The sequence below is a fragment of the Podarcis tiliguerta genome (genome assembly GCF_965153285.1).
Source record: "Podarcis tiliguerta genome assembly, chromosome: 8".
Taxonomy (NCBI): Eukaryota; Metazoa; Chordata; class Lepidosauria; order Squamata; family Lacertidae; genus Podarcis; species Podarcis tiliguerta.
Genome location: NC_139541.1, coordinates 5,016,823 through 5,033,899, shown reverse-complemented (window position 1 = coordinate 5,033,899; position 17,077 = coordinate 5,016,823). Strand labels below are relative to the sequence as shown.

Genomic DNA, 17,077 nt, shown 5'->3' with positions numbered 1-17,077 from the left:
GCGCCGCAACCCCAGAGTCAGCCGCGACTGGACCTAATGGTCAGGTTACCTTTACCTTTAGTGCACACTGGGGAGGAGTTTTTTGGAACAAAGCAGGGAGTGGCCAGAACTGCTGTTTCCTCATTTTTTAAAAAAGCTAGCTCTGAATAAATGTTGATTTCAAGTGCCCTTTTTGGATTCAGCCCTGGAGAAGCACTGCTCCTTTGAGTCGCTGCCATATTTTACAGGCAAAAGTCTGTTGGGGAAAGACATTAGTAGGGAGAGAAATCCATTTGCGGCAGTTTCTCCACTTTCCAGGATGAGTAACTTGCTTTTTCCCACCCCCACGCAGGCATCTCGGGAGACCAGAACCGTGCGGGACAAGACTCCTACGTGCTGATGGCCAGTTCCCAGTCTGACATGGAGGACTGGGTGAAATCTCTCCGCCGCATGGTGGGGTCTCCCTTAGGAGGTAAAGGGGGACGCGAAGCTCTTTTGTACCAACATGCTGTTAGCCCAACCACAATTGAATGTACCGTGTTTTTCGCCCTATAGGAGGCACTTTTCCCCCTCCAAAAATGAAGGGGAAATGTGTGTGCGTCCAATGGGGCGAATGCAGGCTTTCGCTGAAGCCTGGAGAGCGAGAGGGGTCGGTGCGCACCAACCGCTCTCACTCTCCAGGCTTCAGGAAGCTATCCGCAAGCCTTGCAAGCCCGGTGGGAGTTGCCGCTGGGCTCGCAAGGCTTGCGGATAACAGCCTGTTCTGGGGGCCTGAGCTTCCCCCGACCCAGCCCTGTGGCTGGGGAGGGGGAAATATATTTTTTTTATTCATTTCCCCCCCAAAAAACAAGGTGTGTCCTATGGGCCGGTGCGCCCCATAGGGCGACAAATACGGTACTTTCCATCCATTTCAGTAGGGCAAGAGACATCCCCACCTTTTAGCTTTTCATCTTCATCACTGTGGGAAGTCACAGGATAAAATTTCCTGCGATGGAGGTTTCTGAAACTCTGAGGATGTGAGAAAGCTGTGGGGTTGCAGCATTGTGAGAGCTGTGTTGTAGCCACCTCAGCAATGCACGAGTTGTTGTTCTGCTATTCATTAACCTGCCCTTCGCCCCAAGATCCCTGAGTGGGTGGCATCATTAAAACATAATATTCAAAACAATTAAAAACAATTTTCAATCTTAAAAATCAGATGAGTCCTAAAAGCATACACACATGCTGAAGAGCCAGGTGTGAGCAAGGTGCTTTTGGCGCTAAGGATGTGGTTGGCGCTGTGGTCTAAACCACTGAGCCTCTTGGGCTTGCCAATCGGAAGGTCGGTGGTTCGAATCCCCGTGATGGGGTGAGCTCCTGTTGCTCTGTCCCAGCTCCTGCCAACCTAGCAGTTCGAAAGCACACCAGTGCAAGTAGATTAATAGGTACTGCTGCGGTGGGAAGGTAAATGGTGTTTCCATGTGCTCTGGCTTCCGTCATGGTGTCCTGTTGCGTCAGAAGCAGTTTAGTCCTGCTGGCCGCATGACCTGGAAAGCTGTCTGTGGACAAACGCCGGCTCCCTCGGCCTGAAAGCGAGATGAGCACCGCAACCCCATAGTCGCCTTTGACTGGACTTAACCATCCAGGGGTCCTTTACCTTTTACCTTTGGATGCTGGAAAATGAGTATGGAAGATCCGTATTTAGCCCCTGATTGCCAGTTAGAATCATAGAATCATAGAGAGTTGGAAGAGACCACAAGGGCCATCGAGTCCAACCCCCTGCCAAGCAGGAAACACCATCAGAGCACTCCTGACATATGGTTGCCAAGCCTCTGCTTAAAGACCTCCAAAGAAGGAGACTCCACCACACTCCTTGGCAGCAAATTCCACTGTCGAACAGCTCTTACTGTCAGGAAGTTCTTCCTAATGTTTAGGTGGAATCTTCTTTCTTGTAGTTTGGATCCATTGCTCCGTGTCCGCTTCTCTGGAGCAGCAGAAAACAACCTTTCTCCCTCCTCTATGTGACATCCTTTTATATATTTGAACATGGCTATCATATCACCCCTTAACCTCCTCTTCTCCAGGCTAAACATGCCCAGCTCCCTTAGCCGTTGAATGTTCCTGGGGTGGGTGAATGAGTCATGTAGGGGTTAGTGTCGGACTAAGAACTGGGAGACCACCGTTCAAATCCCCACTTGGCAATGACGCTCTCTGGGTGACCCTGGGCGCCAGTCACTGCCTCTCAGCCTAACCTACCTCACAGGGTTGTTGGGATTACAGTGGTACCTCAGGTTACATACGCTTCAGGTTACACACTCCGCTAACCCAGAAATAGTGCTTAAGGTTAAGAACTTTGCTTCAGGATAAGTACAGAATTCGTGCTTCGGCGGCGCGGCGGCAGCTGGAGGCCCCATTAGCCAAAGTGGTGCTTCAGGTTTCAGGTTAAGAACAGACCTCCGGAACGAATTAAGTACTTAAGCCGAGGTACCACTGTACACGAAGACGGGGACAACCTTGGAGGAAAGAAAGTGCAGGAAATAAATAAAACAAATATGCATATTATTTATACTCCATATTTCCAACAAACTGCCTCTGTGGTGGTATGCAAAATAAAGCATGCATAATTTTGTAATTAGTTTGGCCTTGGCAACAAGAGGCCACCTTAGTAGTGAAGACAAGGAGGCCTTGATGTGACGAGGACCCAGAGACGCTTGCGCCTGTTACTGGCAGATGGCTGGGCTTCCCAGGCCACCTCATGAAGAGCCCATTCAGAGCCAGTCTGTTAGCCACTCGTCATTGTAGACCTTGACTCGGCTGCAGGCTTCAGAGCCCTGACTCTGACATGGGCAGCGTCATCACTGACACAGCCGTATTCCTGTCGGAGAGACTTTGGGCTCCTGCAGAGCATATTGATTTTTTCAAAGTGCTTTAGTCTTTGGCCTCGTAACAAGGCAGGCTGCGGACGCCCTCCCTTTCAAAGGCTGTGCCGTAATTTCAAGGCAGAAGGCGAGATGTGATCCCAGGCCCCAGACTGACTAGCGCTGAAGCGTGGCGCCGTTTTGGAGGGAAATGACTGGCTCTTTCTTTTGCTGCAAAGAAGGGAGCCGTGATGTGGAGAGCGCAGCTTCAGCCTGAGTGAAGGAAGTCATATGCAGGAGTAATGGAAGGAAGCACCCGTTTACTATGTACAATGACAGGTTTATGATGGTTCTCGAAAAGCCAAAGAGCTCTTTGTCAGATCCTTGCCCCTCTCGACCTTCCTGGGAAGAAGGATGTGTGGATGCTGGGCTGATTTGGAATGGGAAGAGACTCCAGGATTTTCCTTCAGAATCTGGAAGCAAGGATGAGAACAGGAGCCTGCCTAAAGGCGTAGAAGCAAGTTCTGAAGTCCTTTGCTGGTTGTAACTTGGACTTTTCTGCCATCCGTTTTCTGCCTGGACTCCCCATGAAGGGCTGGGAGTTGGGTCTTTGCTTTCCAGACCTGGAGATGTTCTTTTGCTGGGAGTACAGGAAGAAGAAGCAGCAGCAGCCCATGGCCCACAGGAAAGGTACTGCTGCCTCCTTATATGCCAGCCTCTTAGAAATCCATGCAGAGCGCAAGCTGCCACAGAGTGGCTTCGTTTTGACTGGTGCAGCAGCGGTGCCCACAAATGCGCCAGGAGCTCTCTGAAGAGGCAGATTTAGGAGAGCGCAACCGGTTTGCCCGCCCTGGGCACTGAGCTGAAAGGGTGTTGCAGGGGACACTGCAACAATGACGATCAATGGAAGGCAGGTGGTGGGGGCCTGAATGTTGGTGTTGCACAGAGAAATTTTAAAGCCCAAAGTCCGCCACTGCTCTCTGTGTGTTATACAGCAGGACTTGACTTGCCAAGTGCCAAGAGCCACTGAAAAGCTTTTGTCTCTAAAGTGGTGAAATAAACTGGCAGGAATGGCTGAGCTGTGAGTCAAGGAAGTCTCTCATTCAAATCTCACCTCTGCAATACTCAGTAGGTGGTCTTAGAAAAGCTACTACTCTACCCCCTCTCATCTACCACAGGGGGATGAGAGGAGCCCAAATTGCAGGGCTGTTGTAGTAGGTAGTAAGGGTATTTTTGGGTGTTATTTCATCATTTGTACTCTCATATTTTTTAAAATGCAAAAGTACTTTGTTGTTGCATCATTTGCACTTCTGTATTTTGAATTCCACAGAATTTCAAATAAGGATCGTCTGTGTCAGACTTGCCCCAACCTGGTGCCTTACTGGGTTGCGTAAACCACTGTTCTGAATGATGCTTTTTATAGGATAGGATGGGGTTGGGGGGCACTGGGGGTGAGTTTATGGAAACAAGGGGGCAGTGGTCTGAAAAAGGTTGAGACCCACTGTTCCCAATTTTGGATTGCAACTCCCACCAGCCCATCCCTGCTCCTGTCAGACCAGCATTATATGATTGATGGGAGTTTGTAAAATCTGGGCAGGGATGCAGAAACAGAACTATAATAATAATAATAATAATAATAATTTATTTGTACCCCACCCATCTGGCTGGGTTTCCCTGGCCACTCTGGGTGGCTTCCAACAAAGATGAAAAATACACTAAAATGTCACATATTAAAAACTTCCCTGAACAGGGCTGCCTTCAGATGTCTTCTAAAGGTTGTATAGTTACTTATCTCCTTGACATCTGATGGGAGGGCGTTCCACAGGGCAGGTGCCACTACCGAGAAGGCCCTCTGCCTGAGGATTAAGTGGGCTGGTTCCAGAATAGGACCTTGCGAGAACCTATCTTTCTTTTTGTGTCTTCTTCTCTCCCCCCCCCCCCGCCCAGTGGTTTTTGGCCAACAGCTGGTGGAGACCATGGTGTATGAGCAGAAATTTGGGAAGCATCAGGTCCCCATCTTGGTTGAGAAATGTGCCGAGTTCATCAGGAAGCACGGCCTGAACGAAGAGGGCATCTTCCGACTTCCTGGCCAGGACAACCTGGTGAAAGAGTTGCGGGATGCCTTTGACGCGGGAGAGAGGCCGTCCTTTGACCAGTAGGTGGCGTATTTCTCAAGGGAATCCAAGGCTGCCGGTTCTGGGATGGGATTGACCTTTAGATTTCACACCCCACATTCTCCCCACACTTTAGGCCAGGGGTCAGCAACCTTTTTCAGCCATGGGCCGGTCTACCATCCCTCAGACCATGTGGTGGGCCAGACGATATTTTTTGGAATGAACGAATTCCTATGCCCCACAAGTAACCCAGAGATGCATTTTAAATAAAAGGACACATTCTACTCATGCAAAAACACCAGGCAGGCCCCACAAATAACCCAGAGATGCATTTTAAATAAAAGGACACATTCTACTCATGCAAAAACACACTGATTCCTGGACCGTCCGTGGGCCAGATTGAGAAGGCGATTGGGCCCCCGGGTCTTAGTTTGCCTACCCCTGTTTTAGGCTCACATGCATGCCTTCAGAGAAATGCTGGAATGGAAGTATTTTGATATGGTGTTCTATTTGGGTGCTGAATTATGCCCTACTTTTGAAGTCCCTTAAAGCGAAACCTAGAATTGCATGGGTATGACATGTCCCTGTTTTTCCAGCACTGTTTGTGGGGTCTGCTCCTGCCAGTGGCAAAGTCTTTTTCCTCTCTATCTCCTTTCCTTATTTTGCAGAGACACAGATGTGCACACGGTGGCTTCTCTGCTTAAACTCTACCTCAGGGAACTCCCTGAGCCTGTCATACCTTGGACACAGTATGAAGACTTCCTCTTGTGCGGCCAGCTTCTGACGGCCGATCAGGCAAAGGTTCGGAATAACGCACCTCTTGTCAGTATTCTCATGTTACTTTCCAGGACGCAGTGAATGTGCACACTTTTTGTATGGGTTATGTAAACAGCCTGAGCTGCCTTGGGACACACCTCCAAGGCCAGTACAGTGCTACCTTGGAAGTCGAATGGAATCCGTTCCGGAAGTCCGTTCGACTTCCAAAAAGTTCGGAAACCAAGGCACGGCTTCCGATTGGCTGCAGGAAGCTCCTACAGCCAATCAGAAGCCGCAGAAGCCCTGCTGGGCGTTTGGGTTCCAAAGAATGTTCACAAACCGGAACACTCACTTCCAGGTTTGCAGCGTTCGACTCGCAAGGCGTTTGGGATCCAAGGTACGAGTGTCTTCACTTTCTCTCCCTCCCACAGTCCTCACAAAAATTGCACCTCCAAAGCTGCTCTTTGCATTTCACAGGAAGTTCCTATTGATGCCAATGAAGCCTCCCATTGAAATGCAAACAGCACTTTGTGAGATTCTTGCCAGTGCCTTGGCAAGGAGAAAAAGAGAGTTACTCTTTTGACCATGGCCCCCCTGAAGCTGCTCAGGCCTCCCCCTGCCCAGCTGCTATCGGCATAAGGAAAACCATGTATGTTGATTGCATTCAAAGACTTAGGGCTCACCCACACGTTTGCTTGCTCTGGTGCACCCCACCCCAAACCCGCTGTTTACTGCTGAATCTCGAGTTTTCTCTGGATCAATGTTTGCTCCAATTTACTGCCAAAAAGCAGGTTTTCTGGGACAAAGCAGTATGGCAAAACCATTTGAACCGATGCTTTGTAGGTCTGGGACAACTGCAAGGATAAGAGCTTTTGATATTGAAAAAGACTCCCTCAGAAGGTTTTTAAAGGGAGGTTTGGTGGTTGTCTGTTCGGGATCCTTTAGCTGTGATTCCTGGACTAGACGGGCCCTTCCAAGTCTACAATTCTATGAAATGACAGTGTTATTTTGTGCTAGGGATAAATGCTTGCGACAACTGAAAACCAGTGGCATAGCGTGGGGGGTGCAGGGGGGCCGGCCGCACCAGGCACAACATCTGGGGGTTAGGGTTAGGGGGCGCAAATCCATGGGTTAGGGGGTGCAAATCCACAGGTTAGGGGGCGCAAATCCACGGGTTAGGGGGCGCAAATTACTTGCCTTGCCCCGGGTGCTGACAACCCACGCTACGCCACTGCTGAAAACCCAGCCTTATCTTCTTCTAGGGTCATCGTCAGCTAGTGAAGCAGCTATCTCTTCTGCCTCGGGACAATTACAACCTCCTCAGTTACATCTGCCGGTAGGTGCCCATTTACTGATGTACAGTCATACCTTGGGTTTCAGACGCTTCAGGTTGCGTGTTTTCGGGTTGTGCACCGTGCCGAACCCGGAAGTACTGGAATGGGTTACTTCCGGATTTTGGCGCTCGTGTATGCGCAGAAGCCCCCTAAGTAGCAAGAACGTGTAGAGCACTGGTTTTGTTTTAATATGTATGTTTTGTTCTTGTTTTGTATTTTTATGTTGTGAACTATCCTGTGATCTTTGCATGGAGGGCAGTATACAAATTTTAATAATAATAATAGTAGTAGGTTCCCCAAGTGGGCACTGGAGATATAAATAATAGGTATCGTTGGATCAAGTTTATAAGTTTTGTTGAATTAATTGTTATATGTAAAAAAGCAATAAAATACATTAAAAAAAAGAGTTGGCGCCGGGAGGCATGCTTTTCTCAATACACAGATGAAGTATTTGCACAGGCTAAACTCAGAAAGTGCTTAAAAAAAATATTAAGTAAAATGCAGTCAGTTTGCAACTCATGCATGCGTAATTTCAGCTTTACGTGCTGCCAGCAAGCCGGCTGAAATTGCACAAATTAAACTCAAATTGCACAAATTAAACTTGCTTGAGGGGGACAAGACCTTTTTGTCATGCTGGGTCTGGGAGGTAAGTTTGCTTGCACAGTTGCGCTTCCAAGTGGTTGTTTTGAGTACCTACGTACACACGTAATTTTATTTGTATGCTGCTTTTAGATAGTTGAAACCATGTTCAAGGCAGCTTACAACATGGAAAAAAACCCCAAAATCACAACATAACAAAATTACGGTCATAAACAATAAACAAAACTTCAAAAAACAAACAGCCAAATTGAACAATTTCCGCATGAAATCTAAAGATCTAAAACAAAGATACAAAAATTCATATCAATAACAGCAACCCCCCCCAGCCCCCTAAACAATAATCCAGCCCAAGAGTTGGTTCAGCTGCTTTTGTAGTTGGAGTCAGTCCGGACCCACCTTCCCAGGCCAAGGGGAAAAGGCCTGCAAGGCGCAGGGAGCAGGCCTTCCAGGACTCACAGCCAAGACGGACTATATGCAATTTTGACTTTACATGCAACTCAGCCCTAGGCATCACCCCCCGTGCAAATTGTGAGTTGACTGCAATCATAATAAAAAACAAACCTATGGACCTGTTATTGCTGGACTCTGACTTTCCGATTTTCTGGCCTCCGGATTCTGGCAGGTTCCTGCATGAAGTCCAACAGAGTTCCTCCACCAACAAGATGAGTGTGGAGAATCTGGCGACAGTGTTTGGAGTAAATCTCATCAGACCAAAGATAGAAGACCCTGCCAGCATTATGAGAGGTGCAATGGGGTGGAAGGGTGGGGTGTTTGGATGAAAGGAGGTGCCCCATTTATCCAAGAAGGTGACCCCATTTTGCAAATGTTCATATACCGTATTTTGCGCTCTATAAGACGCACCTTTTCCCTCCTAAAAAGTAAGGGGAAATGTGTGTGTGCGTCTTATGGAGCGAATGCAGGCTGTGCAGCTATCCCAGAAGCCAGAACAGCAAGAGGGATTGCTGCGCAGTGATCTCTCTTCCTGTTCTGGCTTCTGGGATAGCCGCGCGGAGCCTCTTCAGGGCAGGGAGAGCCTTCATCCCACTGCCCTGAGGAGGCTTCGCGTGGCTATCCCAAAAGCTCCCTCTCGCTGTTCTAGCTTCTGGCTTAGCCCCTCAGTCCCTTCTCCCACCTCCCGGAAAAGACCCCAAGAGCCGTGCTCCCTTTAAAGAGCCACGCGGAGCTCCCCTTCTCCCTCCTCGGGGAAAAGCCCCCAAGAGCCACACACACGCTCCACGCGGCTCGTGAAAGGGAGCGCTGAGCAGAGCCTGGGATTCATACAAACTCTGCTCAGCGCTCCCCTTAAAGAATATTTTTTTTCTTGCATTCCCCCTCTAAAAACTAGGTGCATCTTATGGTCAGGTGCGTCTTATGGAGCGAAAATTGCGGTATGTTAGTGCAACCTACATTTCTATACAGTGGTGCCCCGCAAGACGAATGCCTCGCAAGACGGAAAACCCGCTAGACGAAAGGGTTTTCCGTTTTTCAATGCGCTTCGCAGGACGAATTTCCCTATGGGCTTGCTTCGCAAGACGAAAATGTCTTGCGAGTCTTGAGATTTTTTTTCGCTCCCCACCCCCTTTTTCTAAGCCGCTAAACTGCTAATAGCCTTTTAGCAGCTAATCCGCTAATCCCTTAAGCCTTTAATAGCCGCTAATAGCCGCTAAACCGCTAATAGCGCTAATCCGCTAAGCCGCTAATAGAGTTGCTTCGCAAGACGAAAAAACCGCTAGACGAAGAGACTCATGGAACGAATTAATTTCGTCTTGAGAGGCACCACTGTATTATTAAATGAAGCTGATATTGTATAGATCAGTGGCTCCCAATTGGTGGTCCTTGGGCCCCAGGGGGTCTCTGTAACCTACCCAGGGGGTCCGTGGCACCATCCCCCCTGCCCCAGGCTTCTACCTAGCATGATCCTTTGGTGTGTTCCTCCCCCCGCAGGCACTCCCCAGATCCAGAAAGTGATGTCAACCTTGATCAGCGACCATGAAAAGCTCTTCCCCATATCGAAAGACGTGGCTCCTGCTCCGCCTCTGCAGAAGAGTGACTCCAATAAATCTCCAGTTCCTCGCAGCTCCGTCGGCTGGGATGCTGCCCAGAGGCCGCTCATGGCCAGGGCGGGGAGCAGGACTCTCCCGCGGCAAATCGTGAGCAGCCTTTATTATTATTATTTATTCATTTGTACCCCATTTTTCCTCTAAGGAGCTCAAGGCTGCGTACATATTTCTCTCTCCCTCTCCCCATTTTATCCTTGCAACCACCCTACGAGGTAGGCAAGGCTGAGTGGCCTGAGGTCGCCCAGTGAGCTTCCTGTCTGAGTGGGGATTTGAACCCTGGCCTCCCAGGTCTCAGTCCGGCACTCTGACCACTGCACCACACTGCCTCTCCGTCTTTCTTTGTGGCCTCTGCGTCTTACCCATGCGCCGCAGGGTGTGTGATGCACATTCATTTACATTCATTTAGTTGCTTGCAGAATCGACGAAGTGGCTTCCAAAATAACAAAAAAGCAACATGAAATGTAACACAGTGCAGTAGGGATATGAAAACAAATAAAGAGAGGCAGAGCGAGATGCAAACGCAAAATGAGCCACAGCGACAAGACTTCACTAGTGGCAAATAGAGCCAAAATGGTTTCTAAGGCATGAATCTCAGAGGAGCCTGCTGGATGAGGCCAATGGCCCATGTGGTCCAGCATCCTGTTCTCACAGGGGCAAACTGGATGCAACCTATGGAGTTTGGATTTGATATCCTGCCTTTCACTCCCTTTAAGGAGTCTCAAAGCGGCTCACATTCTCCTTTACCTTCCTCCCCCACAACAAACACTCTGTGAGGGCAGTGAGGCTGAGAGACTTCAGAGAAGTGTGACTGGCCCAAGGTCACCCAGCAGCTGCATGTGGAGGAGCAGAGACGCGAACCCGGTTCCCCAGATTACGAGACTACCGCTCTCAACCACTACACCACACGGGCACACTGGCTATGGGAAACAAGCAAGCTGTAGGAAGGTGCAGGGTGGCAGGAGAGAATATATTGTTTATTAATATCCTTCCTAACTTGCACTAACAAGTTTCTTTACTTAGCAGAGTTTACATTCTCCTTTTTACACACACAGCAGATAGCTGGTTGCAGGCTTGTGTAAGCCTCTCACTATTATACAATTCAATCAGTCTCAGACTGAATTGTGCATTCCTGGTAAGTTCCCTTGGTAAAGGACCCTGACCATTAGGTCCAGTCATGACCGACTCTGGGGTTGCGGTGCTCATCTTGCTTTATTGGCCAAGGGTGCCGGCGTACAGCTTCCGGGCCGTGTGGCCAGCATGACTAAGCCGCTTCTGGCAAACCAGAGCAGTGCATGGAAATGCCGTTTACCTTCCCGCCTATTTATCTACTTGCACTTTGACGCGCTTTCGAACTGCTAGGTTGGCAGGAGCAGGGACTGAGCAACAGGAGCTCACCCCGTCGCAGGGATTCAAACCACCAACCTTCTGATCGGCAAGTCCTAGGCTCTGTAGTTTAACCCACAGCGCCACCCGCGTCCCCTCAAGTTCCCTTGAATCCCCCTTAAAAGAATAAAGACATCACAATCTTATTCAAAGTCAAGAAAAGAAGTTTACTCACCTCAGTTCACAGTTGGATCCCTGAAGGCAGACTTAGTTACAAATATGTACATGTGGATCTACCCCATATGGGGGAATAATCCCAGTGCTTCTGTGAGTTGGGAACTAGCAGAGCAGTCCTGGCTAGAAGCTGGTCAAACGAAGAAGGAAGTGGGGGGGGGGAGAGGTGTGCTGCGTGACTCGTCCTTTTGTTACCTGGACAGGTAAGGCCACGCCCACCTTCTATCACCTTCAAAGGAAGGATGCTCCAGCCAGGAGGAACAGGAAGTTTCAACTAGCTGGACCAAACACCCCCTTGCATGTCCACTCTAGGAAAACAAGGAATGTTGTACTTGACTGCTCCCAGTGGATTACATCCCACACAAGCAGGATTGGCACACAAGAGCAGCCCTCTTCCCTCCTGTGGTTTCCAGCAATTGGTTGCTATTCAGAAGTACTGCTGCCTGCAACTCTGGAGGCAGAGGGTAGCCATGATGGCTAGAAGCCATTGATAGGCCTCTCCTCCTCCATGAATTTGTCTACTCTTCTTTTAAAATCATCTGTGGGAGTGAGTCCCACAGTTTTAACTCTGCTGCATGGAGAAGTCCTTTCTTATATCTTTCCTGAATCTCCCAACATTTGGCTTCATTGGATGTCAATGAGTTCTGGCATCATGAGAGAGGGAGAAATGCTTTTCTCTATCTATTCTCTACAAGCCATGAATAATTTTATAAACTTCTGTCATGTCACCCCTGAGGGCTTATCCACATTTACCTTTTTTCTGCTCCTTCCAGGTATGGTTTATGCTTTAAAACATTTTTTTGCTCCAGAGTGTTCTCTGCAAAAACTTGCTCTTTAAAGCTTAATTGGAGCAAACAGAAATCCACAGAAAACCTGAATTTCCATTTGTTGAGCTTCAGGTTTAAAGATTGGGTTTTCACAGGAAAAGGTCTGAGAGAAAAAAGAAAACGCTCAGTCACAGAGCTTTAAAGTGTGGACCTGTTCCTGGAAAGTGTGGGGCAAATTAAGTGTGGATGATTGATTGATTGATTATACCCCACCCATCTGGCTGGGTTTCCTCAGCCACTCTGGGCGGCTCCCAACAGAATTAAAAGCACAATAAAACATCAGACATTAAAAACATCCCTAAACAGGACTGCCTTCAGATGTCTTCTAAAAGTCAGATAGCTGTTTCTTTCCTTGACATCGGATGAGAGGTGGGCGCCACTACCGAGAAGGCCCTCTGCCTGGTTCCCTGTAACCTCACTTCTCACAGTGAGGGAACCGCCAGAAGGCCCTTGGAGCTGGACCTCTGTGTCTGGGCTGAACGATGGGGATGGAGACACTCCTTCAGATATACTGGGCTGAGGCCATTTAGGGCTTTAAAGGTCAGCACCAACACTTTGATTTGTGCTTGGAACTGTACTGGGAGCCACTCTAGGTCTTTCAGGACTTTACTCGTCCTTTCTCAAAACTTAGAAGTCCTGAATGCTGCAACTTTTCTTCATAGGGGGTCTCTCTCCACCCCCTTGATCATTTGGGTCGCCCTTTTCTGAACTTTTTCCACTTTCTGAAGTGAGGCGACCAGAACTGGATGCAGTATTCCAAGTGCGGTTGCACTGATTTGCCTGAAAAAACAGCCTTGCCCTTCCAGTGTCTAGTTTGGCCTCGGCTTTCTTGGTCAGGGCTTTCTCGGCCGCGGCTCCAACCTGGTGGAACGCTCTGTCACAAGAGACTAGGGCCCTGCAGGACCTGACATCCTTCCACAGGGCCTGTAAGACAGAGCTGTTCCACCAGGCCTTTGGTCAGGGCACAGCCTGACCCCCTCCTCTGGCAATCTGCACAGAATTTTTCTTAATGGTTGCCATCAATTTGATTTTAATTAATTTTTATAATGAAAGGTTTTTAGAATGTTGGATTATTTTGATTGTTTGATTTTAGCCACCCTGAGCCCAGCTTCAGTTGGGGAGGGCGGGGTATAAATAGAATTATTATTATTATTATTATTATTATTATTATTATTATTATTTGCTTGAAGGTTTCTCTCTTCACTTTCAGAAAGACAACCCTGACGTCTCCATCTCCGAATCGGCTGCCAGGTCAGCTGAGGTGGCAGAAGGTAACGGGGAGATGCAGCCCAGCGACGTTCTGGCGCCGTGGACAGAAGAGCCCAGAAAAAGGACTCAGACACTACCCAGCAGGAAATGCTTTTCCTTCCTTTCCTCCAACAGAGGGAACCAAAGCACGGATGGAAATGAGTTTTTCAACAGTGAATTTTGGTCCTCGCCTTCCCCAGCTGGCCTGCAGCCTGTTTCTTCTACAAGTGGCCACAAAAGGACACTCTCAGGGGGATTGTCCAAGTGGTTTAATCTCCCACAGGCTTCCAACTCCCACACCCTCAGTGGTTCAGCGATGGAAACAAGGAAGGAGGCCCACAACGAGAGACCATTGGACCAGATTAGTGAAATTTCAGGACAGGGTTCTCCAATACATGACATTCCTCATCCTGGGCAGAACGGGGCAGTGGTTGCAAACCCCAGTCCTGAAAACAGGGGCTGCTATTCAGAGGACCCCAAGGTGCTTAGGAAGATGATTGTGGAGCTGAAGGAGGAGATGGAGTCGCAGAAAAAGGACTATGAAGAGCAAATTAGGAGGTAATGCAACATAACTCAGTTGAGTCTGTTTCTCTCTGAAGCTGATGGTTTTATTTTATTATTTATTTGTTCCATTCTCACCCCAACTTTTTCTCCTTGGAACTCAAGGTACAAGGTTCTCTTCCCCATTCCTCTTTTAATCCCCACAACAATAATATTCTTGGGGGGGGTGTTATTGTTTGTTATTACAGTATGTATTTTTTTGTATTTCATCTAATCCCAGGGCCCTGCAGTCATCAAAAAGAATGCACATTCTCTCCTCCCCACCCCAGCAATTTCCCCAAAGAATTATGGAAAACAAGTGACATTTATATATCATTTCTTACTCCCATCAAATTGATCTCTTAATCCTGCAAATACAGAATGTGGCTGTTTGCCGGGTGCTTGAACCATCTTCAGCATTCTTCCTGAACTTTGGGCTCTCCTGATCTTTAGGACTTCAACTTCCACCAGCCCCAGTGTCCATCCAGCCATCTTCCCATCAGCTACGGCATCCTAGGGTTGTGCTGGGTAGAGCAGATGCGAGTAGCAGCCCAAAGCAACCAGAGAGAGCACCATGTTGAGGAAGGCAGAACAGTAATAGTACCACAGAATGGCTGCATCCATCACCCCGGTGTGCACATCTGCCTCGGCTACCAGCAAACCACGCTACGCTGCTGACAATATGGCATCTCCTATTCTATGCATAGAAACTAAGTGGATTGGCAGTTGAAATTAGCTTCAGCGCTGGCAATGGGATAGTTGCCTCTGAGGGGAACAGGCCAGTCTAAGGGTGCATGTTATAAGCCTGCTTTGATCTCCAACAGAATGGCCAAGGGCTCAGGAGGAAGGGCTGGGGAGAAGTGGGGAAAGCTATCGCTGAAATCCTCCCATCCCCTGCCGCCTGAGGCAGTTGCCTCACTCTCCTAATGGTAGGGCCGGTCCTGCCTGTTGACATCACTTCCCCCTTTTTTTTTGCAGCCTCGAGAAGGAAAACTATGAGGTCTGGGCCAAAGTGGTGAGGCTGAACAAAGAGATCGAGGAAGAAAAGAATAGGTTTGCCGAGCTGGAAAGTAAGCTTCAGAGCGTCGAGCGTTCCCAGGCTGATGTTGAAAAGAAGAACAAACTTCTGGAGAACTCCATAAAGTCCCTGATCCAATCTGCAACGAAAACTGACTAAGGGGAAGGGCCGCTCATTCTGAACAGAAATTAGCCATGCTCCTTGCTGGCCAGGGGGGCGGTCAGAGGCTCTTTCGAGCACGGGCCTGCCTTTCTTCCAAGGGCCTGATGTGCTGGGTCACGGGTCAGGCCTGGTGGAAACTGGTGGGTCCCAGCCAGCTGATAGATGCTCTTAGGAGATGTGGAGAGCTGCAGGCTGCAACGCCCTTCCACGCCCAATTCTCTTTGCAATAACAGCACAGCAGCCTCAGGCCATTTTCCTTCCTGACCCCCATTGATTAAACATCCCGTTCTTGTGGCCAAACTGTAAGAGCTGCCGCCCCAGCATTCTATCACTTGCTGGCTTTGTGTGTGTGTTTTCATCCCATGTTATATTTATTTTGCCAGGACAGAGTTCAGCCCTCCTTTTAATCCTGCTTGATTGCAGGACCAGGCATAGGGTTCCCATACCCCAACTCATGCAAATAAGAGACCAATGAGGCTGGTTTTTTGGGGGGTTAAAACAGGCCACAACTTTACTGAATACAGATGAAAGAGGTTTGGCTTAGGCATGGGGCAATCAAAATACTTCCGGCCGCCTGCTGGAAGTGATGCGTGGTCAATCCGGACTTACATCCAATAGGGTGGCTGTGGCGATCCCACAGGGTCCCCGGACGTTTAATGGTCTATTGACCCCTGTGCCACCACTGTGCTCGCTTCCCCGCTGCCACCAACCAGTTACTCTCTGGTAAAACACTGAGTCCAGTCAGTTGTTAAAAGTGAACCAAAAAAAACAAGTTTATTTTACAAACATTAACAAGTTTATGGTATCCCAGATAATATTCCTGTCGGTATCTTAACTTTAGTTTCTTTACTGGCCTGTACCTTCTCCTGCCAACCTAGCAGTTCGAAAGCACATCAAAGTGCAAGTAGATAAATAGGTACCGCTCTGGCGGGAAGGTAAACGGCGTTTCCGTGCGCTGCTCTGGTTCGCCAGAAGCGGCTTAGTCATGCTGCCCACATGACCCGGAAGCTGTACGCTGGCTCCCTCGGCCAGTAAAGCGAGATGAGCGCCGCAACCCCAGAGTCGGCCATGACTGGACCTAATGGTCAGGGGTCCCTTTACCTTTACCTTTACCTTCCTAATACCTTCTGACTGATTATCTCAACTGTTTGACTGACTCCTCTTAACAAATTCTCTCCTTCTGTCACACCAGACTAGCCCAACCTACAGACTTATCTTCTCTGTCTCTTCTAACTCCAGACTGTCTTCTCAACCACCCTAACTCTAACTCCTCCAAAAACCCTCTGTAATTATACACAGTTATATTATACACAGTTATACACAGTTAACTCTGCCCCCTGGGTTCCAATTGGTTAGTCATTTTACAATTAGTTAACCCTTTCCGTATGAACCCAGTATGATGTCACACACATAGGTGGGCAAACGCCACAGTGGCCCTTGCAGGGCCTGCCATCTGGGGGGGGTGCCTTCGGTCCTGGCCCCCCTGGGCATGTGGACATGGCCACTCCCCCCCGGATCTCTTTAACAGGATACCCCAGCATTTGGAGGGGTAGGCAAAGACCACAACCTGCCCTCCATCCAAAACAAAGGATTACCCCAATGCCCAATCAGTTGCGATGATTGCTATGAGGTAGACAAAACCACCAGGTCAGGGCCAATTAGCCCAGTGGGCAAATTCCTACCTGGCCCCTTAAAGAACGATGACCACCGTAGCCACAGCAAAGTCATCGACTATCAGCTTAAACCGAGTGTGGGTGGTCAGGGGAAAAACTCAGCGAAGGAACAAATAGGTAGTGCCCCAGGTGTGGGCTGCTTAAATGGGCAAGGGAAGCCTACCTGCTCTGTTGGCTCTGCCCCTGGCACAGCCCAAGCCCCCAGCCTGCATCCCCATTAGCCAAAGCTGGGTGCAGGCTAGGATCCAGTTCCTGATAGGAAGGGCACCACTATCAGGAAGGGCAGGTCCAGTTCCCTTGCCAGGGCCCCAGTGAAGCCTCTGCCATCCTGCAATGCCACGGCATGAAAAAGGCGTGAGCAGACTTGCCATCTGA

General features: G+C 49.0%; 1 protein-coding gene across 2 annotated transcripts in view; it reads left to right on the top strand.

The window, feature by feature from the left end:
- The window catches only part of ARHGAP25 (Rho GTPase activating protein 25), a 34,866-nt gene extending 19,506 nt beyond the window's left edge, over positions 1-15,360 (top strand). The window contains exons 4-11 of one of the 2 annotated variants that reach the window (XM_083453955.1): positions 332-451; positions 4,761-4,968; positions 5,596-5,728; positions 6,946-7,019; positions 8,240-8,361; positions 9,562-9,767; positions 13,272-13,867; positions 14,828-15,360. In XM_083453955.1, the coding sequence (XP_083310081.1) occupies positions 332-451; positions 4,761-4,968; positions 5,596-5,728; positions 6,946-7,019; positions 8,240-8,361; positions 9,562-9,767; positions 13,272-13,867; positions 14,828-15,026 (1,658 nt within the window). In that variant the 3' untranslated portion in view covers positions 15,027-15,360. Of the gene's footprint in view, positions 1-331; positions 452-2,573; positions 3,504-4,760; positions 4,969-5,595; positions 5,729-6,945; positions 7,020-8,239; positions 8,362-9,561; positions 9,768-13,271; positions 13,868-14,827 lie in introns of those variants that run through there. The other variant, XM_083453956.1, reaches the window with a different exon arrangement.
- Positions 15,361-17,077: the final 1,717 nt, after the last annotated feature.